At 41.9% G+C, this 27357-nt stretch overlaps 1 protein-coding gene across 3 annotated transcripts in view; it reads left to right on the top strand.

Moving 5' to 3' along the window:
- Positions 1 to 27357, top strand: part of LOC137383425 (catenin delta-2-like) — a 552588-nt gene that overhangs the window by 457612 nt on the left and 67619 nt on the right. For all 3 annotated transcript variants that reach the window (XM_068056267.1, XM_068056277.1, XM_068056257.1), the window contains one exon: positions 14676 to 14849. In XM_068056267.1, coding sequence (XP_067912368.1) covers positions 14676 to 14849 — 174 coding nt within the window. The remainder of the gene's footprint in view (positions 1 to 14675; positions 14850 to 27357) is intronic.

The raw sequence follows: 27357 nt of genomic DNA, 5'->3' as shown, positions 1-27357 counted from the left end.
TTGTGTGAAGCAATTTGGGACATTTTACCACATTAAAGACACTACATAAATGCACGTTCTTGTTGTATCATGTAGGAATTCAGCAAAGGAGATTGGAAGATAAACAAAAATAAATGGAGTCTTTGTAGAAGAGCATTGGGACTAAAAGTGAAATAGAAAAACAGATTGCAGTATTCATTAGGGAAAATCAGGTTCATTGGGTGTATTCAAGACAGGGAAAACACTGAAGAAGAAATCTGGCTTGTTAAAGGTGAGAGAGGTTTGGAGACAGAACAGCAGCTGTGTGTAAATCCTTTGAAATAAGCAGTCATCAGTATTCACAGGAGATGAGTCTACTGGTGTTGCCAAGCCTGTAAACAAGTTGTCAAGGGATACCTTGAGGTAAGTAACAGAGAGCAGCTCCTCAAAGAAGGTGGAAATCAGAGCCATTGATAGCTCACACAACATTGGCCCCAAATGGAGCAAATCCCAAAAAATGAGTGTCAGAAGGACGACTCTATCTCAGACCTTGACTTTTTTTTAAACTAGTGATGAACGCTGAACGAGGCCATCTCGCAGGAGTCATGAAGCCTTTACTGCCAAGACGAGGTCACTTGTCCAGCAGTAGTTCTTTGTTTAACATAAAATCACATCAAAGGCTCCACAACCTTCCCCCCACCTCCCCACCCCTCTCGCTGGGCATGTCTGCGATGTAGCAGATGTCCAGACAATATTGCCTTGTGATAGCTAAGTTTAGAGTTCTCACCCAGACAGAACTTCAAAGTGGATCCCACCTCCAAAATAGGCAGTGGGGCCTAGAAGGCAGTGGGCGTGTATACTAAGTATTTCAAGACTTTATTTAAAGGTATTGAATAGATCAAATAGGATCTATTAAAAATGATACCAACCAATTTCCCACAGCATTGCAAATGGGGAATCATAATCAAAGTAGTTTTCAGATAAAGTGGGGTGATGGGGGAGGGGAGAATTGGACTACAGCAACAGTTGTAATTTAGTCTCTATGTTAAAAACATACACTGTGTTATTTTTATGTTTTAATTATAAATTCCTATGCCCGCATTTGTAATAGAAACTGACTTTCAAATGAGATATTTCACTGAGGTCCTATTATTTCTCCCAGTGAATGCAAAAGATTCCATGGCACGATTCGAAGAACAACAGGCCAGTTCTCACTGGTGCCCCAGCCAACATCTGTTTCTCAACCAGCACCTCCAAAAATGATTCACTGGTCGTTCATCTCATTGCTGTTTGTGAGACCTTGTCTTGTGCATACTGGCGGTAGTGTTTGCCTACAAAACAGCATTGACTTATACTTTAAAAATAATTCATTGGCTGTGAAGCTCTTTGAGACATCCAGCATTTGAAAGGTGCTATACAAATGCAGGTTCTCACTTGCTTTCTCTCTGCATGTGAACTCATCACACTGTAATTAAATACTCCCATCAGTAATACTGCTGTAGTTTCTCCACTGCTGGGAGAGTGTAATTATAGTTTGACTAGTTTATACAGTAAATTCTTAAATCCATATTTCCACTGGAACAAGTTAGCAGAAAGTGTGTGCAGCCAAAAGCTTATTAGTATATTTTAGATAAACAGAGCAGAGTGAGAATGAAAGAGTTATATATATTTATATAACGCCATTTACCACCTTTGGATATTCCAAAGCACTCTACAGCCAATTAAGTACTTTTGAAGTGTATACTCTGTGGCAATGTAGGAAACATAGCAGACAATTTGCACACAGCAAGCTCCCACACACAGTAATGTGATAATGACCAGATAATATGTGTTTTAAGTGTTCGTTAAGAGATAACTATTGGCTAGGACACTGGAGAGAACTCCCATGATTTTCTTGAAATAGTGCCATCAGATCTTTAATGTCCACTTCAGAGGACAGAAGGGGTCTCAGTTTAACGTCTCATCGAAATACAGCATCGTCGACAGTGTAGCACTCCCTCAGTACTGCACTGCTTATATTTTGTGTTGAAATTCCTGGAGAGGGACTTGAGCCTACAACTTCCTGATTCAAAGTTAGGATTTCCAAACCTCCTGCTTTGGGTGAGAGTCTACAGGAATGAGTAATTGGTCTCCTCAGTGCTGCTGGTGGTGACTTGGGAGAAAGGGTCTTTAAGTGCATTGTTTGCACATGTGCCTTTGGCTACCATGGCTTGCAACCAAACTGCGTTGACTGAGCCCTGTTGGTCTCACCGTTATTCCAGACACATTGCTACATTGCCAGTTGTGAAGTTGATGACATGGGGGCCAACAAAAATCATGTGGAAATTCCCTAGTCCTGAGAGAACAACTGGCAGAGGGATGGAGAGAGAGAGAGAGAGAGAGCAGCATAAACTGGGGAGGGAAGCAGAGAAACACAAACTGGGGAGGAAGAGTTTGTGTTGGCCAGTGATGTGTACTGTTGTATAATGTGTTTTATTACTGGAGTCGGGCAGCTTTGGTGCTGCTCCCTGAAGACTGAGCCTCATCTCCCAGAAGCTGGGTTTCCATAGTGCAGCAGGTGGAGTCAGTGAATTAAATTAGGTTTGGTTTTGGTTTTATTTGTTATTTTTATAACTTGTGCAGTGTATATTGTAAAAAGAGAAAAAAGATGTACAAACACTTGAGTTAGAAGTTACTTATATCAGTGATGTTTCTGTGAATCAGTGGAATTTACTTGGTGTTTCTCATTCGATACAGTCAATACTGCAGAAACATCACTGTAGTTTTTATTTAAAATCCTGTTCTTTCTTTGATGTATAAGTTATGTTAGTCATTTCAATGTAAAACAAAAAGTCAAATATTTTATTCAGGACTTGAAACAGTCAACTAACGTACATGCAGTAACGTTTACAGACAGTGGGGAAATGCCATGTGATGAAGTGTCATGTGATTAATATTGTAAAGAGTGGAGTACCACATGATCAGTACTTGGGCCTCGACTGTTTAGAGTCTTTATCAATAACTTAGATGAGGGGACAGCGTTTTCTGATGATACAAAGCTAGGTGAGAAAGTAAATTGTGAGGAGGATGTAAAAAGGTTGCAAAGGGATATAGACCAGTTAAGTGATTGGGCAAGAAGGTGGCAGATGTAATATAATGTGGGTAAGTGTAAAATATCCATCTGGGGTAGGAAGAATGGAAAAGCAGAATATTTCTCAAATGGTGAGAGACAAGTAAATGTTGGGATTCAGAGGAATTTGGGTGTCACTGTATACGAATCACAGAAAGTTAAAATGCAGGTGCAGCAAGCAATTGGAAGGCAAATTGTGGGCAGAATTTTACCAGCCCCTCAATGCGCGGTGGGGAAGGCCATAAAATTCTGCGGGCAGAGGCCCGCCTCAGCCCGCGACGTCCAGAAGGACCCGCCACGTATTATCGGCAGCAGGGGGTCCTCAGAGCGGCCCCCACCTCCCCCCCACCCCGCTGCCTGGTGGCGGGCCCTTCATCTGCATATGTAAATCAACCCAAATGACGTGCAAACTACCTGCAGGCAGCGGCCGTCCCACGCTGATTTTACCGCCAACGAACGCAGCTCGCACGCCTTTGGAACTCCATACAGAGTTCCGAGACGAGAATCTGGTGGGGAGGAGGGAGGAATAAAACTTTCAGGGCAGGTGGGGTGGAGGAGCGCGGAAAACATTTATTATTTGGCTGTGGGGATGGTGGGAAGGGGAAGGGCTTAAAGCCCTTTAAAAATGGAACCGGCGTCTGTGCGGTGGCACCAGATGCCATTGGCGGGGACGCGGTGGCCGTCCACTCAACGTCATCCATGCAGCCGCTCCACCCCCTGTATTTAAATCAGCCCACACACGTAATATCGCGGGGGGCTTAGGGACGATGCATCCACGTGGGATGCATGCCACCATCAGAGTGTGCTGCCACGAACTGCGGCGCACTCGTAAAATTCAGCCCTAGTAAGTTTATAGCAACAGGGTGGCAGTATAGGAGTAAAGAAGCCTTGCTGCATTTATATAGTGCTTTGCTTTGGTGAGGCCATACCTTGTGTACAGTGTACAGTGCACAGCTTTGGCCTCCTGAGAGGGGGAACAACGAAGATTCGCTAGATTGGTTCCAAGGATGAGAGGACTGTGGGCTTATATTCCCTCATGCTTAGAAGAAAGAGGTGATCTAATTGAAACATATAAAATTCTTAGGAGGCTTGACAGCGTAGAAGTAGAGAGGTGTTCCCCCCAGCTGGAAAGACTAAACTAGGAGTCTAGTCTCAGGATAAAGGATTGGCCATTTAGGACTGATACAAGGAGAAATTTCTTCAATGAGAGGATTGCAAATGTTTGTAATTCTCTACCCCAGGGGCTGTGGATGCTGAGCCGTTGAGTATACTTGACTGAGATCGATAGATTTTTGGGCAATAGGGTGGGAAAATGGAGTTGATGTAAATGTTCAGCTGTAATTTTACGGGGAGTGACAGACTAGGTTTGAGGGGCCGTATGGCCTAGTTCTACTCCTATTTCTTATGTGCTTATGAGTGATGACATGTTACTGAATGCATGTGATCAAATGTCACATGATGAAATCTCCAGGTCACACCAGAGTTGACAACCCTACATAGGCAAGAGTGCAATCATGGAGCCATGGCTGAAAATGAAGGAAAGCAGAGCAAGTAGAAGTCAGTATTTCTGTTTTCATTTAATTTTGTTTTTTGGTGTTTAATTTACGAGTAGAGGTGAATGCTCCAATGGTAAATCTACCAGCAACAGCTTGTTGTTCTGAGTGAGCCTTCAGTGAGACAGTGTGTTGGTTTCTTGTAACTCGTGGCCTAAAAATTGGGAACCATCGCTGCACCAGAACAGGTTGGTCCAAGGCCCACTCTTGAGACTCCTGCTCCTCCGAGAGCTGCGCATTTGGGTATTTTTTTACAGCTTACATGAGAAAACTCAGAGGTATGTTTGTGTAGTGATTGTATTACTGGACTAATAATGCAAAGAACATGAGTTCCCACTGTGCCAGTTTGAGAATTTGAATTCAGTTTTTAAAAATCTGGAAATGAAAAGCAGGCATTGGTAAAAGTGACCATGAAACTGTTGCTTTGTTATGAAGACTCAACTGGCCCAGTATGGTAGGAAACTTGCCTCCCCTTACCCACTTTGGCCTATATGTGACACCCACCCCCCGTGGTTGGCTCTAAACGACCTTCTGAAGTAGACTAGCAAACCACTCAGTAAAGCCTGGCTACCCGACCCGAACCCAACTAGACCCGACCACATGTGTCGGGACGGGTCGGGTCAAAATTCCGAGTCCAGCATTCGGACTCGGGTCAGGTCGGGCTGGACAGCGCTGCTTCTGGGAAGTCATGGGTTCAGGCTTACCCCTGATTCCCCACAACTCCAGCTGCAGGAATAGCCTGCTGCTGGAACAGATGAAGGAGATTCGTGTTGGGTCGGGCACAAAAAAAATTAAGGGCTCGGGTCAAGTTCGGGTTGGCTGTAGTCGGGCCGGGCCCAGGCCCGGGTCGGGTTTAAATTTATACCCAAGCCAGGCTTTACCACTCGGTTGTATCAAACTGCTACCACCACCCACCCACTTCTCGGGGCAACTAGGGATGGGCAGTAAATGTCAGCCTTGCCAACGATGCCCACATCCTGAGAATGAATTTTTTTTTATTAAATATGAAAGTATGTTAAAAATACAAGCTATTTTGTTTTATACATGAATGTTTGAGCTTGGCGCTATTGTTTAAATATGTAACTCCAGTGCCACCATAAGGTTCTATACGTAAAAGCAAAAAAGTTTTTGCTAATACTTTAAGATTGTAAACACATCAGTATGGCCAATCCCTTCTCATACAGCCTAATTGGAAATTTAATTTCATGCCCCATGGAGATGCATTTATTTTCCCCAGATGATTAAGTTGAATTTTGGAAAAAAAAATTCAGAAATATGATTGGAAATTTCAGATAAAGGTCAGGGCAATTTACAGTCTGAGAAAAGACCTGCTGTTTCTTCACATGTGACATATGGCAACAGTGGCCCACAGTCACATCTGAGTCTCTGTGTGGCCTTGAGAGGTGAACTTTTACACATACGTACCGTGTGTTTTTATTAATCGCTCTTCTTTCAGTAGCAGCACTGGCAGAATGTAATGAGAGGAACTTTACAGCTACATGGGTCACTTCACACTCTGCTCACAGCAGAGAGGAGCCAGAGATTGTTTTTCTCTTTAACCATTTGTCACTGTCTCTAGTGATCTGCAACAGAGATACCAACAGAGAAATCCACGATTTGCCTTCACTTTGTTATATTTTCGTTCTGTATCTTTTTATGTGGGTCAGTACACTATGGAAAATGTAAATCATGGGCAGGAAAAGACCAGCTGCTCCATCAAGTCTGCCCTGCAGTCATGATGGCTGGAACACCATGACCAGATACTTCCTTATCCCACCCCACCACCCACTATCACCCCCACCCCGATCCCCACCGTAACCCACAGCCATGTAATCTCCTGGGAGAAGCAAAAAAAGAAAAACCCCAGGCCAATAAGGAAATAAATATTCTTTTATTGGGTACATTTTTGTAGTATAAGGGTATCAAATGATTAATCTTGAAAGAATGTAAAGATTACCGCCCACCGTGATGATGTAAGAGATCATGTGGGAGAGACTTGAGAATAGTTACAGCGTGGCTTTTGAAGGAGACACACAGGCTAGTGTGGAGTGTATATAGTTACTATACAATAAAGATTAATGTTTAAACAATATAGTCTAAATCCTCTCTGGCTAGACTCTATACAGTGGCAGCATAAAGAACTAAATAAGTAACATGGTGAATAGTGCTGGAATTGAAGTCCTTTACCTAGCAGAGAAAATTTGAAGCAACAATCATCCTTCAGCCAGAAGAGAAGAAACTTTAAAACAAGTAGCTGAAGAAAAACAAATAAACTACATACCGTAGAAGACGGAAAAAAGCTCCATAGAACGGAAGCGTGGCTGAAAAACAAGCGATCATTGTGCTGACGATTGAGAAATCCCAGTAAATAAAAGCCTTTGAAGAGCTTAAAAAGTTAATTTTCTAAAGGCTCCATGTGAGCAAGAGAGAATAAAAAAGGGGAAAACCCAATCGCTCATTCGGGCTGAACACAAGGGTGGAGAGCGGGAAAACTCTGAAAGGCATGCGAACTGAGAAAAAAGTCCAATAGTGAAGACAAAAAGCCTGAACACAGCAGAGCTTAACGCAGCTAAGCTGAAGAGAAAAAAAATCATTAAACCAGTCAAGCTTGAACAAAATAAATAAACTCTTGCTAACAAAAAAGCAACTGGAACTGTCTATTGAAATTCTCTGTCAAGTCCAATAGGCAGCTATGTAAATATTTCAGTGAACTGCTGAATGAAAGGAGAAGTCCCTACCAGAAGCCGATAAAAAAAAAACTGGGAACACTGTCAAGCACCTGCTACCCTCCATCTAAGCAAGCTAGCCTGATAAAAAAAAAAGAGTTTCTTGAAGGGGAATGCTTTTAAAAAGGCTACAAAAATTTTAAAAATGGATCAAAACTTGGGAGTGTCAGAGAGTTTCAAAAGTCACAAGGGATCCAATCAGATCAAAACTGGGTACTATGGAGGAAAAGGTTCCTCAGATACAGAATTGCTTCGAAATTGGACAGCAAGTCTGAAACAGAGCAAGTGAATACATTATTATGTTCCGAAGAAGGGTCACTGACCCGAAACGTTAACTCTGCTTCTCTTTTCACAGATGCTGCCAGACCTGCTGAGTGGTTCCAGCATTTCTTGTTTTTATTACATTATTATATTTAATTGGTGTAGTAGCTAATGGTATGGTAATAAGACAACGTATTGATGAAACATCAGCAAAATTTGATGAAGTCTGAAAAGCTTATGATTCCTATTTCAATTTGTGCAGTAATTACAGACCAATCCTGTGAGGTGAGAAAAGACTTTGGTTCTGGAAACCTCCTGTAACTGTTCAGTTCCTTCACCAGAGAGCTGAAGAAGAGGCACCAGGAAAACAGGTACACTGGGGGGATGCGAAAGATGCCTTTAAATCCTGCCAGTGCTGTGGTGCAATAACTTCCCAGAGGCATGAACAATGCTATTAGAGCAGAATGCTTTTATTGCAGAAAAATAGGGCATTTCAGTCAGTTGTGCCAAAATAAAATCTCGACCACCTCAACCTCTAAAAGAAAAGTAGTTAAGAATAGAGAGGTAAATGAAGTTATGCCACCTCCTGCAGCAGACCAATCGAAATATTTTCTGGGTGAAATCAATGATCCGAAACAAGCATTTTGGTCAGCAGATGCATATGTCAACAGACATATCACTCATTTCAAACTCGACACCGGAGCAAGCATGACGGTCCTGTCAGATAAAGAGCTGTGGCTAACCACACACGTTCTGCAACCAACAGAAACTCAGTTACATGGCCCAGGACATGTTGTACATGAAATACAGGGGAAGTATCAAGTGACGCTTCAATTTAAGGAAAAGCAGATATTAGAAACACTCTATGTCCTAAGCAATCAGGAGTTCTCACTCTTAAGTAGAAGAGCTTGTATTGACCTTCCTCTTATAAAGAAAGTTAAAGAAGATAAACAAGAAGGATCCAGGAGCCTGGACAGAGGGAAAGCCCCCCAACCTGACCTGTGCACTACAGATAGTCCAGATTCTGCCAGAGAGCCCACACAATACAGAAAGAACCCGCACAACACAGCACAGCCCACCATGCCACTCAGACTACCAGAGCGAGAAAGAAAAATGCAGCAAGTTCCTACAGAAGTGCTACACGGACAGAGAACTTGGGAAGGAGCAAGTCCAACAATTTTAAGGTACACAGACAAGATTAAAGGAACCATTAGTTTTGACCCAATTCCCAACTAGATCCTGGGAATGGTTGACAATGGATTTATTCTTCTTTGAGGGAAAATCCTATCTAATTATAGTTGATTACTTCTCAAGATGTATCGTTGTTGAGCGGATGTAAACAACAACAACTGAAGCAATCATCAGAGTCTTACAAGACGTTTTCGCAACACATGGTATACCTGATCAGGTAGTATCTGATAATGGACCACAATTTGTAAATGATTACTTCACGCACTTTGCAGAAGAATGTGGATTTGTTCACCTAACAAGCTCTCCTAAGTAACCACAGTCAAATGGAGAAGCTGAGCGAACAGTTAGAACCATTAAAACTATGTTGATGAAAAATCAAGATTTCCAAATAGCACTACTGACATACAGAAGTACTGCATTATTATGTAGAGTAGCGCCATCAGAACTCATAATGAGAAGAAAACTTTGAACACAACTTCCAATTCTACCCAGGAAATTACTTCCAGCATTGTAAAGCAAGGATTATTAGAAAGTACAAGACAAAGAAAAGTCATATCGAAACTGTTATGAGAGTGCTTCTATTTTTTGTAAAATATGTTTATAAGGATGTACAGTTGAATTATGGACATTAATTCATCTGGAAGCTTGAAGAGATGCTGAACTTTGTGTTTTTTTTAAAAGAGGTCACCAGAAGGATTCCTGTAATTGGCTTGTAAACAAGTCCTTACTGGAAGGCACCTGTATTCAGAGAAAATACCAGCAGGGAGCTTGTTGGTTTGACTTGGAGAAGATGTTTGCAGAGAAGTGACAGGTCAAGATTTATAGAGGTTCAGGAGGCTTGACTTCTGGAATGTTTTTGGTTTCACTTTGAATTGTTAAAAATAGACCGTTGGTTTTTGCCTGCCAAGAAAACCCAGCTCATCTTTTTCTCTCTCGGAAAGAAACCCTGCGCATCCAGTGTGTCTGTCTCCTTTTGCCTCCTGTATTTGAAGAAACCTTGCCAATTGGATGTGTGGGAACTGAAACCCCTGTTGCAGCATTTCTGCTGTAAGGCCTATCTGAAGTCTCTGTAGGTGCATTTCTTGGAAAGCCTACCCAAACTGATCTTCAACATCGCCTGGAAAGAATTGTTCTAGGAAGGTTCCAGTGACAGCCATCTGTACGCAATTGGGATGCCAAAACAAAACAAAGGACATCTTTCTATGTCTTCTCTATTTTTCTTCAAGAATGAGCAAATATTCAACCTAAGTGTTTTTGTTTTGTCTTTTTTTTGTAAAACCAAAATCCCTTTTATTTTTCCGGTTAACCGAGGTATGTATGTGTGTGTGTGTGTATGTGTGTGGGGGGGGTGGGTGCTAAGGTAAAAAGGGAACTGTTATACTTCAATCTGTGTGTTTATGCTTTACGTCATTACTGGTTAAGACTTGTTTTATAATAAACTGATAATTTTTTTTAAAGAAACTTGGTTGGTGTGTTTTCTTCTGGAGACAATAGAGTATATGATTCACCGTTATCGGTAAATGGGAAAATTTAAATTTATGTTGTGACCTGTGAAGAAGTGGAACTAGAATAAACAGTATTCTGCACCCGCCTCAGTCATAACAAAACAAACAGACCCATAATTATAACAGAAGATACTATGCAAGAAACCTACCAAAGTCGTCAGAAGGGCAAAAGGTATGGGTACAAGACCAAAATAGAGAAGGGGTAATTCTCCAGAGAGATTAGACTCAACAGTGATCTTATCTCGTATGAACTCCAGAAGGTTCTATATGGATAAATAGAAGGAATCTTATTCCTTTACATCAAAGATGCCAATCCATCATACATTTAGATGACTTAGATGATGAACGGAAAATTCAAAAAGCAGTGAATGCTACAAACCTCAACGAAGGCCGTTCAAGACAAGAAACAAGAGCTCCGAGAAAGACTACCAATCTTTCACATCTGACAACAGCAAAATCAGGGAGAGTTGTGAAGCCTCCTGATAGGTTGAATCTATGAAGTCAGAGACTTGGGGGGGAGAAGGGATAGCATGTAAATTAAAAAGTGAATGTATATAAATATATATTGGGATAAAGACTTGGGGGGAGATGTAGTATCAGGGTAGCAAAGGATTAATCTTGAGAGAATGTAAAGATTACCGGCCACCATGATGATGTAAGAGATCATGTAGGAGAGACTCGAGAACAGTTACAGCTTGGCTTTTGAAGGAGAGACACAAGCTAGTGGGGAGTGTATATAGTTAGTATACAATTACGATTAATGTTTAAACAATACAGTCGAAGAACCTCTCTGGCTAGACTCTATACGGTAGACGCATAAAGAATATATACCAATCTTAGACATACAAGTGACCACGGAGGATTGACCTAAACTCCAACTGGTTCACAAATGCTCTTTAAGAAAGTAACCTGCCGTTCTTACCCAGTCTTGCCTGTATGGGATTCCAGTCCACACTTTGGTTGACTCTTATCCTCCCTCTGAAGTAGTCTAGCAAGCTGTTCAGTTGTATCAAACTGCAGTGGTTCAAGAAGGAGATCCACCACCACCTTCTCAGGGCACTAGGGATGGACCATAAATGCCAAAATCCAAGAACACTAATGAAGAAATACTCTGGGAAAATTCCTCTTGGATCCCCTCATGCAATCAGAACCAGTCCAGAATATCATATGGACCATGAATGACTATAAACTACCGCATGTGAATAAAAGAAGGGGGCTATTGTGTTCAAATTAGTGAAAAGCAAATTCGGGCCTGAGATCAGGAAGTTACTGTTCACACACAAAGTGATTTGAATTTTTTTTATTCTTTCATGGGATGTGGGCGTCACTGGCAAGGCCAGCATTTGTTGCCCATCCCTAATTGCCTTTGACAATTGAGTGGCTTGCTAGGCCATTTCAGAGAGCAGTTAAGAGTTAACCGCATTGCTCTGGGTCTGCAGTCACATGTAGGCCAGATCAGGTAAGGACAGCAGATTTCCTTCACTAAAGGATATTGGCAAACCGGATGGGTTTTTACGACAATCAATGTTAGTTTCATGGCACCATTACTGAGACTAGTTTTCAATTCCAGATTTTTAATTAGTTGAATTTATTAAACTTAAATTCCACCAGCTGCCGTGGTGAAATTTGAACCTGTGTCCTGAGGACCGTAGCCTGGACCTCTGGATTACTAGTTCAGTGATATTACCACTACGCCACCGTCTCCCATTGGCCACCATCTCCCCTTCAGTGTCAACAACTGTGAAGTGGTGTATTTTTGTGTAAAAATAATAATTATACTTCGAATGGGTGAAAGTTGCTTGATGTGGAAAAGCAATAGGATTTTGAGAGTCGAGGTATTCAGTTTCACAAAGCATTAAAAAGCAGCATTTCAAGTAGCTCAGAGTATTTTTTTTAAAAAGCGAATGGAATACTGGAATTTATGGCAAGACATACAAGGCTGAATTGCCACCTCTGCCTATGCTGCTCATGACCTAGCTTTTACCTCTCTTTGTCCCACTTTCCCACTGAGGAAAACTTTATCTTCAGCTCAGTATGTCGATAAGCATTAGCAGAGAGCAGATAGAAAGTTCCCTCAGATGTCAGCCATGGTTCTATGAGTAGCACTCTTGCCTCTGAGTCAGCAAGTTGTGGATTCAAGTCCCACTCCAGAGACTTATTTTTTGAACACATAATCTAGGCTGACACTCCAGTACAGTACTCGGGGAGTGCTGTACTCTAGGAAGTACTGTTTTTGGGCTAAGATGTTAAACCGAGGCCCCATCTTCCCCCTTCAGTGGACTTAAAAGATTCCATGGCAACACTTTTAACAAGAGGAGGGAGGTTCTGCCTGGTGTCATGACCAATATTTATCCCTCAACCAATTAGACTCTTTGTTCATTATCTCATTGCTGTTGTGGGTTTTGCTGTGTGCAAATTGGCCGCTATGTTTCCTACATTACAATAGTGACTACACTTCAGAAATAATTAATTGACTGTAAAGTGTTTTGGGACATGCTGAGGTCATGAAAGGCTCTACATAAATGCAAGTCTTTCTTTCTTTCTCTGCCTCTGCTGCTCTTGATCGAGCAGTTTGACATTCCCTATATGCTCCTCTTTCCCTGGAAGGAAACCTTTATCCTCTACTCAATACTTCGATAGGCAATAGCAAAGTGAAGATGAGGAATTTCTCTTATTATGACTTGTAGGAGCTAATACACATCTTCATGTAGTAGGCTGCATTGTATTGAAGCACCAGACCTATTCCTCTGAGTTCTGTGTCTGAATAGAGTCTCTTCTTCATACATCTTCTATTGTCTGTACAGACAGGAAGAGAAAGACACACAAGAATGTGGCGTGCAGATGAATGTATCAGTGAAAGTGTTCCTGTGAAGTAAATCCCCATTGTGTTAAAAAAGTTGAACATAAGTGGAAGATATTCAGTGCTTCTCTGAGAAATGTACTGATTGTTTCTGCAAGGAAGGCTGTTGAGATAACTCATAGATGAGGTAGTTATTAGTGAGTTATTGTCTGCTTCACAAGCAAAATTATTCATCACATTGTAGGGGCGAAGCTGAGCATGCTGATTACCACTGTCACTGGGGTAGATCTTGACTTTGTGCGATAATGTAAAATGTGTGATAGCAAATCAGCAGCACATTTTACATCTCTCTGGGGGAGTCCAGAACAAGGGGGCATAACTTTAAGCTCAGAGCTAGGCTATTCAGGAGTGATGTCAGGTAGGACTTCTCCACACAAAGGGAGCTAGAGATCTGGAACTCTTTTCCAAGCTGTTGGGGCTGGGGGTTAATTGAAATTTCCAAAACTGAGCAAGATAGATTTTTGTTAGGAAAGGTAATAAACAAAATAGAACCAAGGCAGGTAAATGGAGTTAAGCTACAGATCAGACATGATCTAGCTGAACAGCAAAACAGGCTTGAGGGGCTGAATGGCCTACTCCTGTTCCTGTGTTCCTTGCTATGTTCCCAATTTTTATTTTCACTGAAGTCAGTGAAAATTTATATGTATTTTATCTGCAGCAGTGGTGCTGGAGATGGCAGAAGGAACATGAGTTTGGTAGCGAAGTTCCGAAGAGGGGTCACTGACCCGAAACGTTAACTCTGCTTCTCTTTCCACAGATGCTGCCAGACCTGCTGAGTGGTTCCAGCACTTCTTGTTTTTATTTCAGATTTCCAGCATCTGCAGTATTTTGCTTTTATTTACATGAGTTTGGTAGCACTGGGCAGTGCAGTTGTTGTGGTTTGACAGTGTGAATCAAACACATGTTAGTCTTTTTGGCATGAAGAAGGAAGGCTTGGCTATGTACTCAGCTTCGGGGTTTCAAAGGCTGATCAGGTCTTCTGTACCAGTGAGAAAACCAGAAATTAGAAAAACAGAATTAGATCTTTACTAGTGCGTGTCTTTCTTGATTCCGGTTGGATTAATGTCAAATGAATGCATTCAGAAGGTCTTGACAGATGCTACAAACCACATGGAACCACTGTTTATGTGAAATTGGAAAATGTTGCAAAACAGATTTGGAAGTTTTTTTATAAGCAATGTGAAAGATTTTCACCTCTTTCCTCTGGGTCTCGTCATGGAATGTTCTTAAAGAAGTTAGATGGACAGTCTGCACCCAGGAGCCAGTTCCTTGAAACCACTCTCCAAATTTCTCCTCTTTTCCAGTGGGAAATCACCAAACATTTGCTTGTTCTCCACCTCTAGATTATAGCAGGAACTGGAAGCTCAGCTCCTGGGAAACTGCGGGTACAAATCAGTATACATGGGCACTGTGCTTTTGCATCGCTAGCAGTCTGTACTGGATAAAGAATTTGTTGCCATATCACTTGAACAAGGGATTTAATTTTTTATCCACTTTGTTTCCCTTTCATAGTGGGATGGTGTTGGACCTCTCCCAGAAGCGGCAGACCCACCAAAGGGTATACAGCTCCTGTGGCATCCCTCAATTGTCAAACCCTACCTCACACTTTTGTCAGAATGCTCGAATCCAGATACCCTTGAGGGGGCAGCAGGAGCCTTACAGAACCTGGCTGCAGGGAGCTGGAAGGTAAGTCAGTCAAAATTGTGCTTGCACACTATGCTTTATGTGCTGTTTTCCCTGTCTTTAAAATTATCATCCTTGTTGTTTATAGGCCACCAAACAGTAGTGGTAGTGTGGGGCATGGCATTAATCAGGAGATTAGAGAAGCATGTAGCATGGGTAATACAGAAATCATGGGTGACTTCAATCTGCATATTGACTGGGTAAATCTCATGAGCACTAATGCTGTGGAGATGAGTTTCTGGAGCGTGTTAGGGATGGTTTTCTAGAGCAGTATGTTGAGGAACCGACTAGAGAACAGGCTATTTTCGATCGAATATTATGTAATGAAAAGGCTGATTAATAATCTTGTTGTAAAAGAACCTTAAGGGATGAGTGACCATAATATGATAGAATTTTGCATTATGTTTGAAAGTGAGGTAGTTCAATCTGAAGCCAGGGTGTTAAATTTGAACAAAGGAAATTATGAAGGTATGAGGGGCAAATTGGCTGAGGTGGATTGGGAAAATACGTTAAAAGGTATAACAGTATATAGGCAGTGGATAGTCTTTAAAGAAATATTGTATAACATTAAAAGAAAAGGCCTATAAAGTTGCCAGAAATAGTAGTAAACCTGAGGATTGGGAGGATTATAGAATACAGCAAAGGAGGACGAAGAAACTGATAAAGAAAGGGAGAATAGAATATGAATGTAAGCTTGCAAAAAATATAAAAATGGACTTTAAAAGCTTCTGTAGGTACGTAAAAAGGAAACATTTGGCTAAGACAAGTGTGGGTCCCGTACAAGCAGAGTCAGGAGAATTTATAATGGAGAATAGAGAAATGGCAGAGAAGCTGAATGATAACTTTGTGTCTGTCTTCACTAAGGAAGATACAAGCAGTCTCCCAGAATTAGAGATCCAAGGAATTAGGGGGAATGAGGAATTGAAGGAAATTAGTATTAATAAGAAGGTTGTATTGGAAAAATTAATGGGGCTGAAGGTTGATAAGTCCCCAGGACCTGATACTCTACATCCCAGAGTGTTGAAAGAGGTAGCTATGGAGATAGTGGATGCATTGGTGAACATCTTCCAAAATTCTGTAGATTCTGGAGTGGTTACTGCAGATTGGAAGGTCGCAAATGTCACCCCACTATTTAAGAAGAGATGGAGAGATAAAACGGGGAATTACAGACCTGTTAACCTTACATCAGTCATTGGGAAAATACTAGAATAAATGAACACTTGGATAATAATGATCTGATTGGGCATAGTCAACATGGATTTATGAATGGGAAATCATGTTTGACAAACCTGTCGGAGTTTTTTGAGGATGTTACTAACAGAATTGATAAAGGGGAGTTGGCGGACGTGGTATACTTTGATTTTCAAAAGGTCTTTGATAAAGTCCCCCACAGGAGGTTAGTTAGCAAAATTAAGCACATGGGATAGGAGGTAATATACTGGCATGAATTAAGGATTGGTTAACAGGCAGAAAACAGAGAGTAGGAATAAACGGGTCATTCTCGCAATGGCAGGCTGTGACTAGTGGGGTACTGCAGGAATCAGTGCTTGGGCCCCAGCTGTTCACAATATATATCAATGATTTGGATGTGGGGACCAAATGTAGTATTTCCAAGTTCGCGGATGACACAAAACAAGGTGGGAATGTGTGTTGTGAGGAAGATGCAAAGCGGCTTAAAGGAGATTTGGACAGACTTAGTGAGTGGGCAGGAACGTGGCAGATGGAATATTATGTGGAAAAATTTGAGGTTATCCACTTTGGGTAGGAGGAACAGATGTGAAGAGCATTTCTTAAATGGTAAAAGTTAGGAAGTGTAGATATACAAAGGGACCTGGGTGTCCTTGTCAATAAGTCACTGAAAGCTAACATGCAGGTGCAGCAAGAAATTAAGAAGGCTAATGATATGTTCGCCTTTATCAGAAGAGGATTTGAGTACAGGAGTAGTGAAGTCTTGCTTCAATTGTATAGAACCATGGTTAGACTGCACCTGGAGTACTGTGTGCAGTTTTTGTCCCCTTAGGAAGGATATTATTGCCATAGAGGGAGTGCAACAAAGGTTCACCAGACTTGTTCCCGGGATGATGGGACTGTTCTATGAAGAGAGATTGGGGAAACTGGGCCTTTATTCTCTAGAGTTTCGAAGAATGAGAGGTGATCTCATTGAAACCTACAAAATACTCAAAGGGATAGACAGGGTAGATGCAGGTAAGATGTTTCCCCTGATTGGGGAGTCTAGAAGCAGGGGACACAATTTCAAAATAAGGGGAAAGTCACTTAGGACAAAGATGAGGAGAAATGTCTTTACTCAGAGAGTTGTGAATCTTTGGAATTCTCTACCCCAGAGGGCTGTGGAAGCTCAGTCATTCATTATGTTTAAAGCAGATTTCTAAATAGAAGTGACATAGGGGATATGAGGATAGTGTGGGGAAAAGGCATTGAAGTGGATGAATAGCCATGAATGGAGGAGCAGGCTCAAGGGGCTGAATGGCCTATTCCTGCTCCTATGTTCCTATGTCCTATGTTTTCAAATCCTTCCATGACCTCAGCCCTCCTGATCTGTGTCACCTTCTCAGGCTCTGCAACCCTGCACGATCTTTGCTCTGCGCCAATTCTGATGTCTTGCACGTCCCAGAATTTCTGCATCTCACCATTGGAAGCCATGCCTTCAGCTGTCTAGGCCTTAATCTCTGTAAATCCCTCCATAAACTTTTCTGCCTCTCTAAGTCGCTCACTTTCTTTAATAAGACGCTCCCTAAAACCTATCTTCCCTGTCCTACTCTCTTCGTAAGTGACCTTCCCTGACCTAATATCTCCATATATGGCTCAGTGTCAATGTTTTGTTTGATAACGCACCTGTGAAGCGCCTTGGAACATTTTACGAAGCTATTTAAATGCAAGTTGTTACTGTTGCACGAGCTACAACAAGGGTTTTGGTATTGGCAGAATCTTTAGGCCCAGCAGAATTTGTGATCCCTCTAAATTAGGAGTCCTGCTCTGGGAGTATTCACTTCCTATTCATTTTGGCATAGTCAATGAAATTAACCTGCAACCAATAAACTTCCTTCACTAAGTTTTGTTTCTGCTGTGTTCAAGTGCTGTTGTCTCTCCCTCTCCCAAAAGGTTCACTTGTTACATATATTCAAAGAGAAGAAATTGCCTTTATCAATTTACATAGACCGAACTTGAGCTCCACTTTCTAGACAATGCTTCATTATTAGTGGATCCCTGCTTGTTACAGGGGTTAGATGGCAAGAAATGTTCCCTTTATGAGTCCCCCAATTTTGACCAGAGTGTGGCACTGAGTAGAGGATAAGCATGAGAAGGAAAAATCGGGCACTAAATAATTCAGGCAGTCACGCACTGCCCAATAGCTTATAGCTGATTAAGGGGCACCTCTACTTGGGAATAATACCAAGCACAGAACGACTAAAGAGGAAGAGAGGAGCAGCACAGATTCACCAGAATGATACTGGGGCTAAAATTGTTAACTTATCATGACGGGGTGTAGAGACTAGACTTGTATTCCCTTGAGTATAGAAGATTGAGAAGTGATCTAATTGAGGTGTTTAAGATCATTAAAGAAGTTGTTACGACAGATGCAGAGAAACTGTTTCCTTCAGTGGGGAGTCCAAAACAAGAGGGCATAACTTTAAATTAGAGCTAGTCCATTCAGGGGTGATGGCAGGAAGCACTTCCTCACAGAAAGGGTAGTAGAAGTCTGGATCTCTCTCTCTCCCCAAAAGCTGTTGAGACCAGATCAATTGAAAATTTCAAAACTGATTTTGATAGATTTTTGCTAGACAAGGATATTAAGGGTTATAGAACATCGGCTGGTAAATGAAATTAAAATACGGATCAGCCATGATCTAATTAAATAGCAGAACAGGCTCAAGGTGCTGAATAGCCTACTTCTGTTCCTATATTCCTAAAGATAAATGATTAGTAAAGCAATCAGAATGTAATGAATAAACAAAAAAAATTAACTAGTCCCTTAAGCCTTTTAAATTCTCTGCTATCCTTTTCTTCTCTATCATTTTGTATATTTTCTCCTCTGTATCAAGAGGATTGGATACTCCTAAATATCATGCAAGCAATACCACAATACCCAATATTGTGCACAGAAAATTTCACAAACAGTAATGTGATAATGGCAAGTCAGTCTGTTTTATTGTTGTTAGTTGAGGAATAAATATTGGCCAGGACATCAGGGAGAAATGGCAGCATGGGATCTTTTATCTTTTAAGAGGGCAGATGGGGCCTCAGTTTAACATCTCATCTAAAAGGCGCCAATTCAACAGTGCAACACTCCCCCAGTACTGCGCTGAAGTGTTAGCATGGATTATGCGTTCAAGTCCCTGGAGTGGGACATAAACCCACAACCTTCTGACTCAGAGGTGGGAGTGCTACTGTCTAAGCCATGGCTGACAGTGAATGTGCAGACTCTTTACTGGAATGCAGTGTCATGGACACCAGGTGGTCATTGGTTGCAAATGGGCCTAGACAGTGAGTGTCATTAATTGGCTTTTAGACTGTGGGAGGCATGCTGTCCAGCCTGACCCTGCCCTCACCCAAAGTTGCACTCACACATATCCAGACATGGGCTTTAGCTGATTTTTATTCTGTCATGGTCAATGAAGTCAACTACCAAGACCCTGATTGAGATCAGCTAACTAAAAAGTAGCCTCGGTATCAAACCCAAGACCTCTATATGCCTCAGTCCCATGCTAGCACTGTATTTACCAAAAGAGCCTTTGGGAGATTTTTTTTTATTATTCTTAATTTCATTCCCCTTTCGTCAATATATCACTGAAGGAAGTAAATATAATGCTTGGCTTTCAGGGAAAGCTTGTAATGTTTTGAGACATTGACTAGATGTATATATGGGGACATAGGAAAGGTACATACAGTACATTCAGAATATGGCAAAGAACTTCTGAAAATCAAAATGGTGGCATTTTAAGCCCTGTTTCATCGCAATGTAAAGGGAAGGCCTTAGCTCCTTCTGTTGGCCAAGTAGATAAAGGCACTGCCATGTGAAAGTCCAAGATATTTAGATCAGATTAAGGGCCCAGGTTTGATGGCTGGCTTGTGCTGTTAGCTGTCATAATTGTCCTCATCAGGCCTTGGCAGGGAAAGAGAATAATCAGATCCTCACTCCCGACTGTTGGCATTCAGCAGCAGAAAATCCTGGCCTCTATGTCAGTAGAACTTACGAAAGGGGATCCACCAGTGACTCCTTAAAGACCTTTCTATACTCCTTTCACACAATCATACAGCAGGGAAGGAGGCCTTTCATCCTATCGTGTCTGTGCTGGCTCTTTGAAAGAGCTATCCAATTAGTCCCACTCCCCTGCTCTTTCCCCAAAGCCCTGCAATTTTTTAAATAAAAACAGAAAGTGCTGGAGGCAGGTCAGGCAAAATTTGTGGAGAGAGAAGCAAAGTTAACGTTTCAGGTCTGTGACCTTTCATCGGAAGCAATTTTTTTCCTTTTCAGGTTATTTATCCAATTCCCTTTTGAAAGTTATTCTGGAATCTACTTCCACCACCTTTTCAGGCAACACATTCCAGATCGTTGTGTTAAAAAAATTCTCCTCATCTCCCTTCAGGTTCTTTTGCCAACTATCTGAAACCTGTGTCCTCAAGTTACTGACCCTCCTGCCAGTAGATACAGCTTCTCCTTATCTATCAAGAACCCTTTATAATTTTAAATATGATTTAGGAGCATTCCCTGGGAATCCCAGAAGTACTAAGTTTGGCAGGAGTGTACATACAATGTGTAGTAAGGGGGGGTTAGATCCAAATTTTGAAGTAGGCCTTATAAAAGAGATCAGCAAGACCTCCAGCTTTGAGGATTGATAGTATTTGATTTACAAACTTCAATGTTATCAACTAAATCAAATGGAGAAGTTTGCAGGGTGACATCCACATGGTTGTGATTGTGATGTACACATCAATGAAACCAAAAGATTTCATCTGGAAGGTTTTTGGAAAGGGCTTTAGTTGAGTACCTACTGAAGCAATTGAAGGCAGTTTTATCTTAAATGCTGCAACAACTGCTCTGGATGTAAATATCAATAAGAAAAGCCTCACGCACACTTTGCCGTGTGTTAAATCCCAATTGTGCCAACTTACACAGGCTGATAAGGCTGTGGCACTGAATCTAATGTCTTTATATACATTGACCAACGGCTCCTTTGAAGTGGTGCTGTTTGGTGAGAGTCAGTTTATAGATTGTTGCTGGAGGACTCCAGTGGCTGCTTGCATCGGGGCCAACTTAAAATAAAGTCAGCCAATTACCTTAAGCAGCCTGAAGCCATTCCATAGTGCAGCTTCAGTGCAAGAGCATTATTCAAAAGAAATCTCTGTCTGCCTTTTACTCAACTGACAAGATAACTTGATGTTCAACACTACAGAATAATTATGTATTTTAAAAAAAAGAAAGGAAATACTGAACATTATGCAGTAAGTCTAGCTGCCATCCAAAAAAGGAAAAATTGTCCATCGTGTATTTTCTCTCAACTTTTTGTGTTATAAATTCCTCACAAGGAAACATAACTATGCAAACATGTCACACTGTAATTGCAACTTCCTGCCAGTGGATTTGTTGCAGCGCCACTGGTGGTGGGAGGATTTAATTACAATGTGAGAAGTTTACACAGGCAATTTCCATTCAAAATGTGGACATAGGAATTTACAATGGGATTAAAAACTATGGACAAAATTTTAGCCCCTGAAATGGAGGCTGAATTACATCTGTGCACCCTGGTCCAGTTCACTACTGCCATCTAGGCAATCTTCGCCTAAAGACGACACTAGTCTTGACACCTTGGAGTAATTCTGACTTGGAGCCATTGAAGTGAATAGAATTGAAAATCAGGTGGAGTGTATCGTGGGTGGCTGATCATATATCAGCATTACCTAGGACACCATGATTTCCTGAGACTTGTGCACTGTAAAACTAGTAGAACACAGCGCAAGTCCCTGAGTAATATAGGCCAGTATCACCTTCATGATTTACCAGGAACTTGGAAAGCAGGCTACTCTCCAGCATCATCATTTATTCGGGCCAGGACTCACAGAGATTTATAAAATGATCCTGAGGGAAACAATCCACTCATCCGTCAGACAACACTTGTCCTTCAGTTTAAGACCATGGAACATAATTTTGGCAGGTGTTCACAGTTGCATGAGCATCATAGGCTGGAATTGTACACCCCCAAAAGAGCTGGCTGGTAGTCGGGGGTGGGGGGGGGGGGGGCAGAAAATGGAGTGGCAGGCTGGGGGCGCACTTCCAGACCCGCACCTGCCTCTGCTGCCAATTTATGCGGGCGGCAGCAGCGAGAAACGGCCCGCCCGCCCAATCAAGGCCCTTAAGTGGCCAATTAATGGCCTCCGCCCGCCACCAAGGGGATTTTACGTTTGGCTCGTCAGGCGGCCCAGACCTGAGAAAAGCTGCCTGATAAAACCAGGTAGCCTTCTGGCGGTTTGGTGGGGGGTTGGGGGGGTTGCGGTCTCCCTCCTGATCAGGCACCCTGTGTCCCACGGAGGGCTACACCCAAAGCCCCAAAAACCCCCAACGCACAACACGGCCCTGCCCCTGCCCCCCTAACTGACCCCCTCCTTGCCTTGCCGGGACCCAACCAATTGCCCCCGGTGAGGCCCCAAAAACTTGCCTCTTTTCCGAAGCCATCCATCATCTTCGTCCTGCAGCTGGGTGTAGTCCCAGCAGTGGCCACCACTCTCAGTGGTGCTGCTGGAACTAAGAGCTGTCGGCCTGCTGATTGGTTGGTAGCTCCATTAGGCGGGACTTCGTTCCTGAATGCGGTGGAAGGCCCACCCAGGACCAATTAAGGACCTGGAGACCGTAAAATCCAGTCTGGATCCCCAGGCCCGGTGGAGGAGGGATTGCCACCGACTTTTCAGCCGGTGGACGCGCCCGCCCCCCCCCCACCCCCCACCAACCAACCCACAGTAAAATCCAGCCTTCCCTTTTGTTATCACAGTGTTGTCATTGATCGTTCAAGGATTAGACAGCTCTGCCTCTCCTGATCATCAGAAAGAATCTTCAACTTGCAGGCTGCATTACTTACATTCCCAGTGCTTTGGTGTTTTTTTCATTCTGGGCATTTCTGGGGATTTGGGCATCACTAGCAAGGTTGGCATTTATTTACCATCCCTAGTTGTCCTTGAGAAGGTGGTGGTGAGCCACCTTCGTCACGAAGGAACATCACCGATCTGTGTCCAAGTATGGATGGTGTGTGACTTGGAGGGGAACCTGGAGGTGGTGTTGATGTTTCCACACACCCTGTTGCCCTTTTCTTTCTAGGTGGTGGAGGTCACGGGTTTGGGAGGTGCTGCTGAAGTAGCTTTGGCGACTTGCTGCAATGCATTCTGTGGAGTGGACATACTGCTTGCACGTTGCGCGATGGTGGAGGGTGAATGTTTACTGTTGGTCCATGTAACGGAGTCCTTGTTATTGGCCAGACTAAGGTTGTTGGTACTCAGTGTAGTAACTAAAACTGGCATTTGTTACAATGCCATGAATAAAGCATTTGCTAAATTAGTGTGGGTTGTGGGAAACAATGAAAAATAATGTTGCAATAAAACATCAGGACATGCAACTGCCTTACAGCAGTCCTCAATAAACAGCAGTGCTACATCTATTGATTCTTCAATAGAATATATTAGGGTGTGCTGCAATAGTTTAATAAATTAAAGCCTTTTTCAGAAAAATAAGATAATACTCTATTTGATAAAGCACTTAAGTTGCAAAGATATAATTCTGTCCCTTTTCTGAAGACATACACTTTTTATATTTCCATGAAAAGTTCCTTTGTCTACATTTGGAATGGAAATTTTGTATGCAGGTTTGTCACACTGTAGTTATATCTTCTCATAAGTGATAGAGCTGCAGGACTTGAGGGAGGGTGCAGTTACAACATGGCAAGTTTACATAGATAACATAGACATAGAAATTTATAATTGGAATGTAAAAATAATATATGACTTTAAAATGGGGTCTGAATTACATCTATACACCCTAGTCCAATTGTTCTCACACTCCTAACCCTGCTATATTTGAAGACTGCACATAGTCTTGACTCATGTGCACTGCTAGAGGAGGTCATCTAGCATTCATAAAATTATGAATATTAGTAGCTTGGTACTGCATTGAGAAGCATGGGTCTTTCCCAAATGTTCGGAACCATTTATGGCTTGATGTTGATGGCATAATAACCCAGAGTTGGATTATCCAAGCAAAGGCTGCTCCCTCCAGCTTGTCATCTTGCAAGGAATTCTGGATAAGGTGATGTCAGTACAGACTGCTCTTCTGTCACTCTGCTGCACAACCTTCTGCAGAATTCTGGTCGGGAAGTCACACACCATCCCAACTTGGACATATATTACTATTCCTTTATCATTGCTGGGTCAAAATCCTGGAACACCGTAGCAGCTTTGTTGGAGCACCTTCACCACATGGAGTGCAGCGGCTCAAGCAAAAAACACATGACCATCTTCTCAAGGGCAATTAGGGAAGGGCAGTAAATGCCAGCCTTGCCTGTGATACCCAAGAAAATGAAAGTGGGCGCTGTGAGCTGATGTTTTCCTACCAAATACAAGCGCTTCGTGGTGACATCACATCACACAGGGCGTGCTGTAGTAATTAGTGGTGATAATATGCAGTGATGACAGCAACAACTTATATATAATACATATATATTTACATCTCTAGGGGAGGGAAAATAAAATCAAAGCCATTAAAGGAAGAGGAGAAAAAAATGCTTAGTAACAGATTCACACCAAATTTTCTATACTCAAGGGAATAGAAGTCAAGTGTATGTAACCTGTCCTCATAATTTACATACGAACATACGAATTAGGAGCAGGATTAGGCCACTCGACCCCTCGAGCCTGCTCCGCTATTCAATAAGTTCACAGCTGAACTGTTTACTCTACATTTCCACCTACCTCCGATAACCTTCCACACCCTTGCTTCTCAAGAATCTATCTACCTCTGCCTCAAATATATTCAAAGACTCTGCTTCCAATGCCTTTTGAGGAAGAGAATTCCAAAGACTCACGACCCTCTGGGAGAAAAAATTTCTCCTCATCTCTGTCTTAAATGGTTGACCCCTTATTTTTAAACAGTGACACCTAGTTCGAGATTCTCCCACAAGGGGAAACATCCTTTCCATATTCACCCTGTCAAGCCCTCTCAGGTTCTTATATGTTTCAATCAAGTTGCCTCTTACTCTTCTAAGTTCCAGCGGATACATGCCTAGCCTACCAATCTTTCCTCATAAGACAGCCCACCCATTCCAGGTATTAGTCTAGTAAACCTTCTCTGAACTGCCTCCAATGCATTTACATCCTTCCTTAAATAAGGAGACCAGTACTGTACACAGTACTCCAGATGTGGTCTCACCAATGCCCTGTATAGCTCAAGCATAACCTCCCTACTTTTCTATTCAATTCTCCTTGCGATAAACAATAACATTCTATTAGCTTTCCTAATTACGTGCTGTACTTGCATACTAACCTTTTGCGATTCATGCACAAGGACACCCAAATCCCTCTGCATCTCAGAGCTCTGCAATCCCTTGCCATTTAGATAATATTCTTTTTTAATCCACTAATCCCTACTATCATTCTGTTGAATCTGCGCTGTATTCCCTCCAAGGCCAATATATCATTCCTGAGGGGCAGAGTCTAAAACGGAACACAGTACTCCAGATGGGATCTCACCAAGACTCTGTAAAACTGAAGCATAACTTCCTCCCCTTTGTAATCCAGCCTTCTTAAGATAAAGACAGTGCCTGCACATGTGACTAAATGATTGAAATATTTATCCTAAGAAAGCTAAAGGTTCATCTAGTTCCCCTTCTACCATCCTTGTAGTTGCATGATACAATGATAATAGAATTATTGACTAACCATGGCAATCATCTTCTATCAGTTAGGTCTGCATCAGACCCAGACATAAGGCAAAGAAAACTCCAGTAGGGGAGAGCTTTAGGCAGCATAGGCCCAAAGTCAACTATCCCTCCCAAGCATGCTACACTTACCACGTGTCATATCTCAAATTACTCAGATACTGTATCCCAAATATTATTTTCTGAAAGAAATCTATCTAACTTGCATTTGAATTCATCAGTATTAATGACTTCCGCTGTGTCTCCAGGGAGCCTGTTCCATGAATTGACCACTTGTTCACTGAAATAATGTTTCCGCAGATTAGTTTTAAATGTACCCTCCTTCAAGGGTAGACTGTGTCCTCTGGTTCTATTATTCTGGACAAAGTGAAATGTTTGTCATGGTGTACATTATCTAGCCATTTAGAATCCTAAAATCATCAATTATATTATTTCTCAACCTTCTCTTGTCCAGTGAGAACATGCCTAATTTACAAAATCGCTCCTCATAATCCAGTCCCCTAAGTCATTCTGGTTCCTCTTCTGTCTCCTTTTAATAGCTTCACTATCCTTTTCATGTGTGGCAACCAGAACTGTCCATGGTATTCTAATGTGGAAGGAATTACCTCACTATTTTGGTTCAATATTGACATTTTAATGCATCCAAACATCTAATTTGCTTTACTCACTGCAACTGAGCATTATTGAAATATCTTCAACTTATTGTCGATCAGGAGCCCCAGATCGCTTTCATTTTCCATACACAACATTTCTTTTCCTTTAATAATAGTTCCTTCCTGGACTTTTTGTCCCCGTGTGAAACACTTTGCATTTCTCTACATTGAATTTGATCTGCCACCTGCCTGTCCAATTCCTAAATAGGTTCAAATCTTCCTGTAGCTTATCAAGTTAAGCTTTAGAATCTACCACCTTCAGTCGCTTCGTATCATCTTCAAACTTATCCATTGTGCATGTCTCATCATTGCAGATCATTTACGAAGATATTAAACAAAGGATATTAAAACCTTGAGATCTTTCTGATCTGTGTGACTCTGTGTAGTGCATTAGCCAATGTGTCACATACTTAAATTTCCCAGTGTTAATCAGTGCCAGTTGGAGACACATTGGACTAATTTTTTTAATTGGTGCATTGACAGTATTTTGGCATGCTTTTTAGAGCCCATCCAACCTTCATTTCATTGTTCATGGAGACCTATTGAGAACTAAGGCAGTGAGATTCCTTATGTGCCTCACCTGAGAAGGTATCGTAAAAGTATAATGCCATATTATGTTTCTACATTTCTTCATAAAATTAGATAGAATTTACAGCACCAAAACAAGCTGCTCCTCAGAAGCCTCCTCCTACTCTATGTACTTCATCTAACCCTATTATCATTTCCTTTTTCCCTCATATAATTATCTAGATTTGCCTTGAAAGCATCTATGCTATTCACCTCAATGACCCCATGTGGTAGCAAGTTCCACATTCTAACCATTATCTGAATAAAGAATTTTCTTCTGAATCTCTGACTGCATTTATCAGTGACTATGCTGTATTTATGGTAATGGACTGCCCCACAAGTGGAAACATCTTCTCT

Source organism: Heterodontus francisci, chromosome 2 (assembly GCF_036365525.1).
Source record: "Heterodontus francisci isolate sHetFra1 chromosome 2, sHetFra1.hap1, whole genome shotgun sequence".
Lineage (NCBI taxonomy): Eukaryota > Metazoa > Chordata > Chondrichthyes > Heterodontiformes > Heterodontidae > Heterodontus > Heterodontus francisci.
The sequence above is the reverse complement of the archived record's forward strand: the minus strand, read 5'-3'. Positions and strand labels throughout refer to the sequence as shown.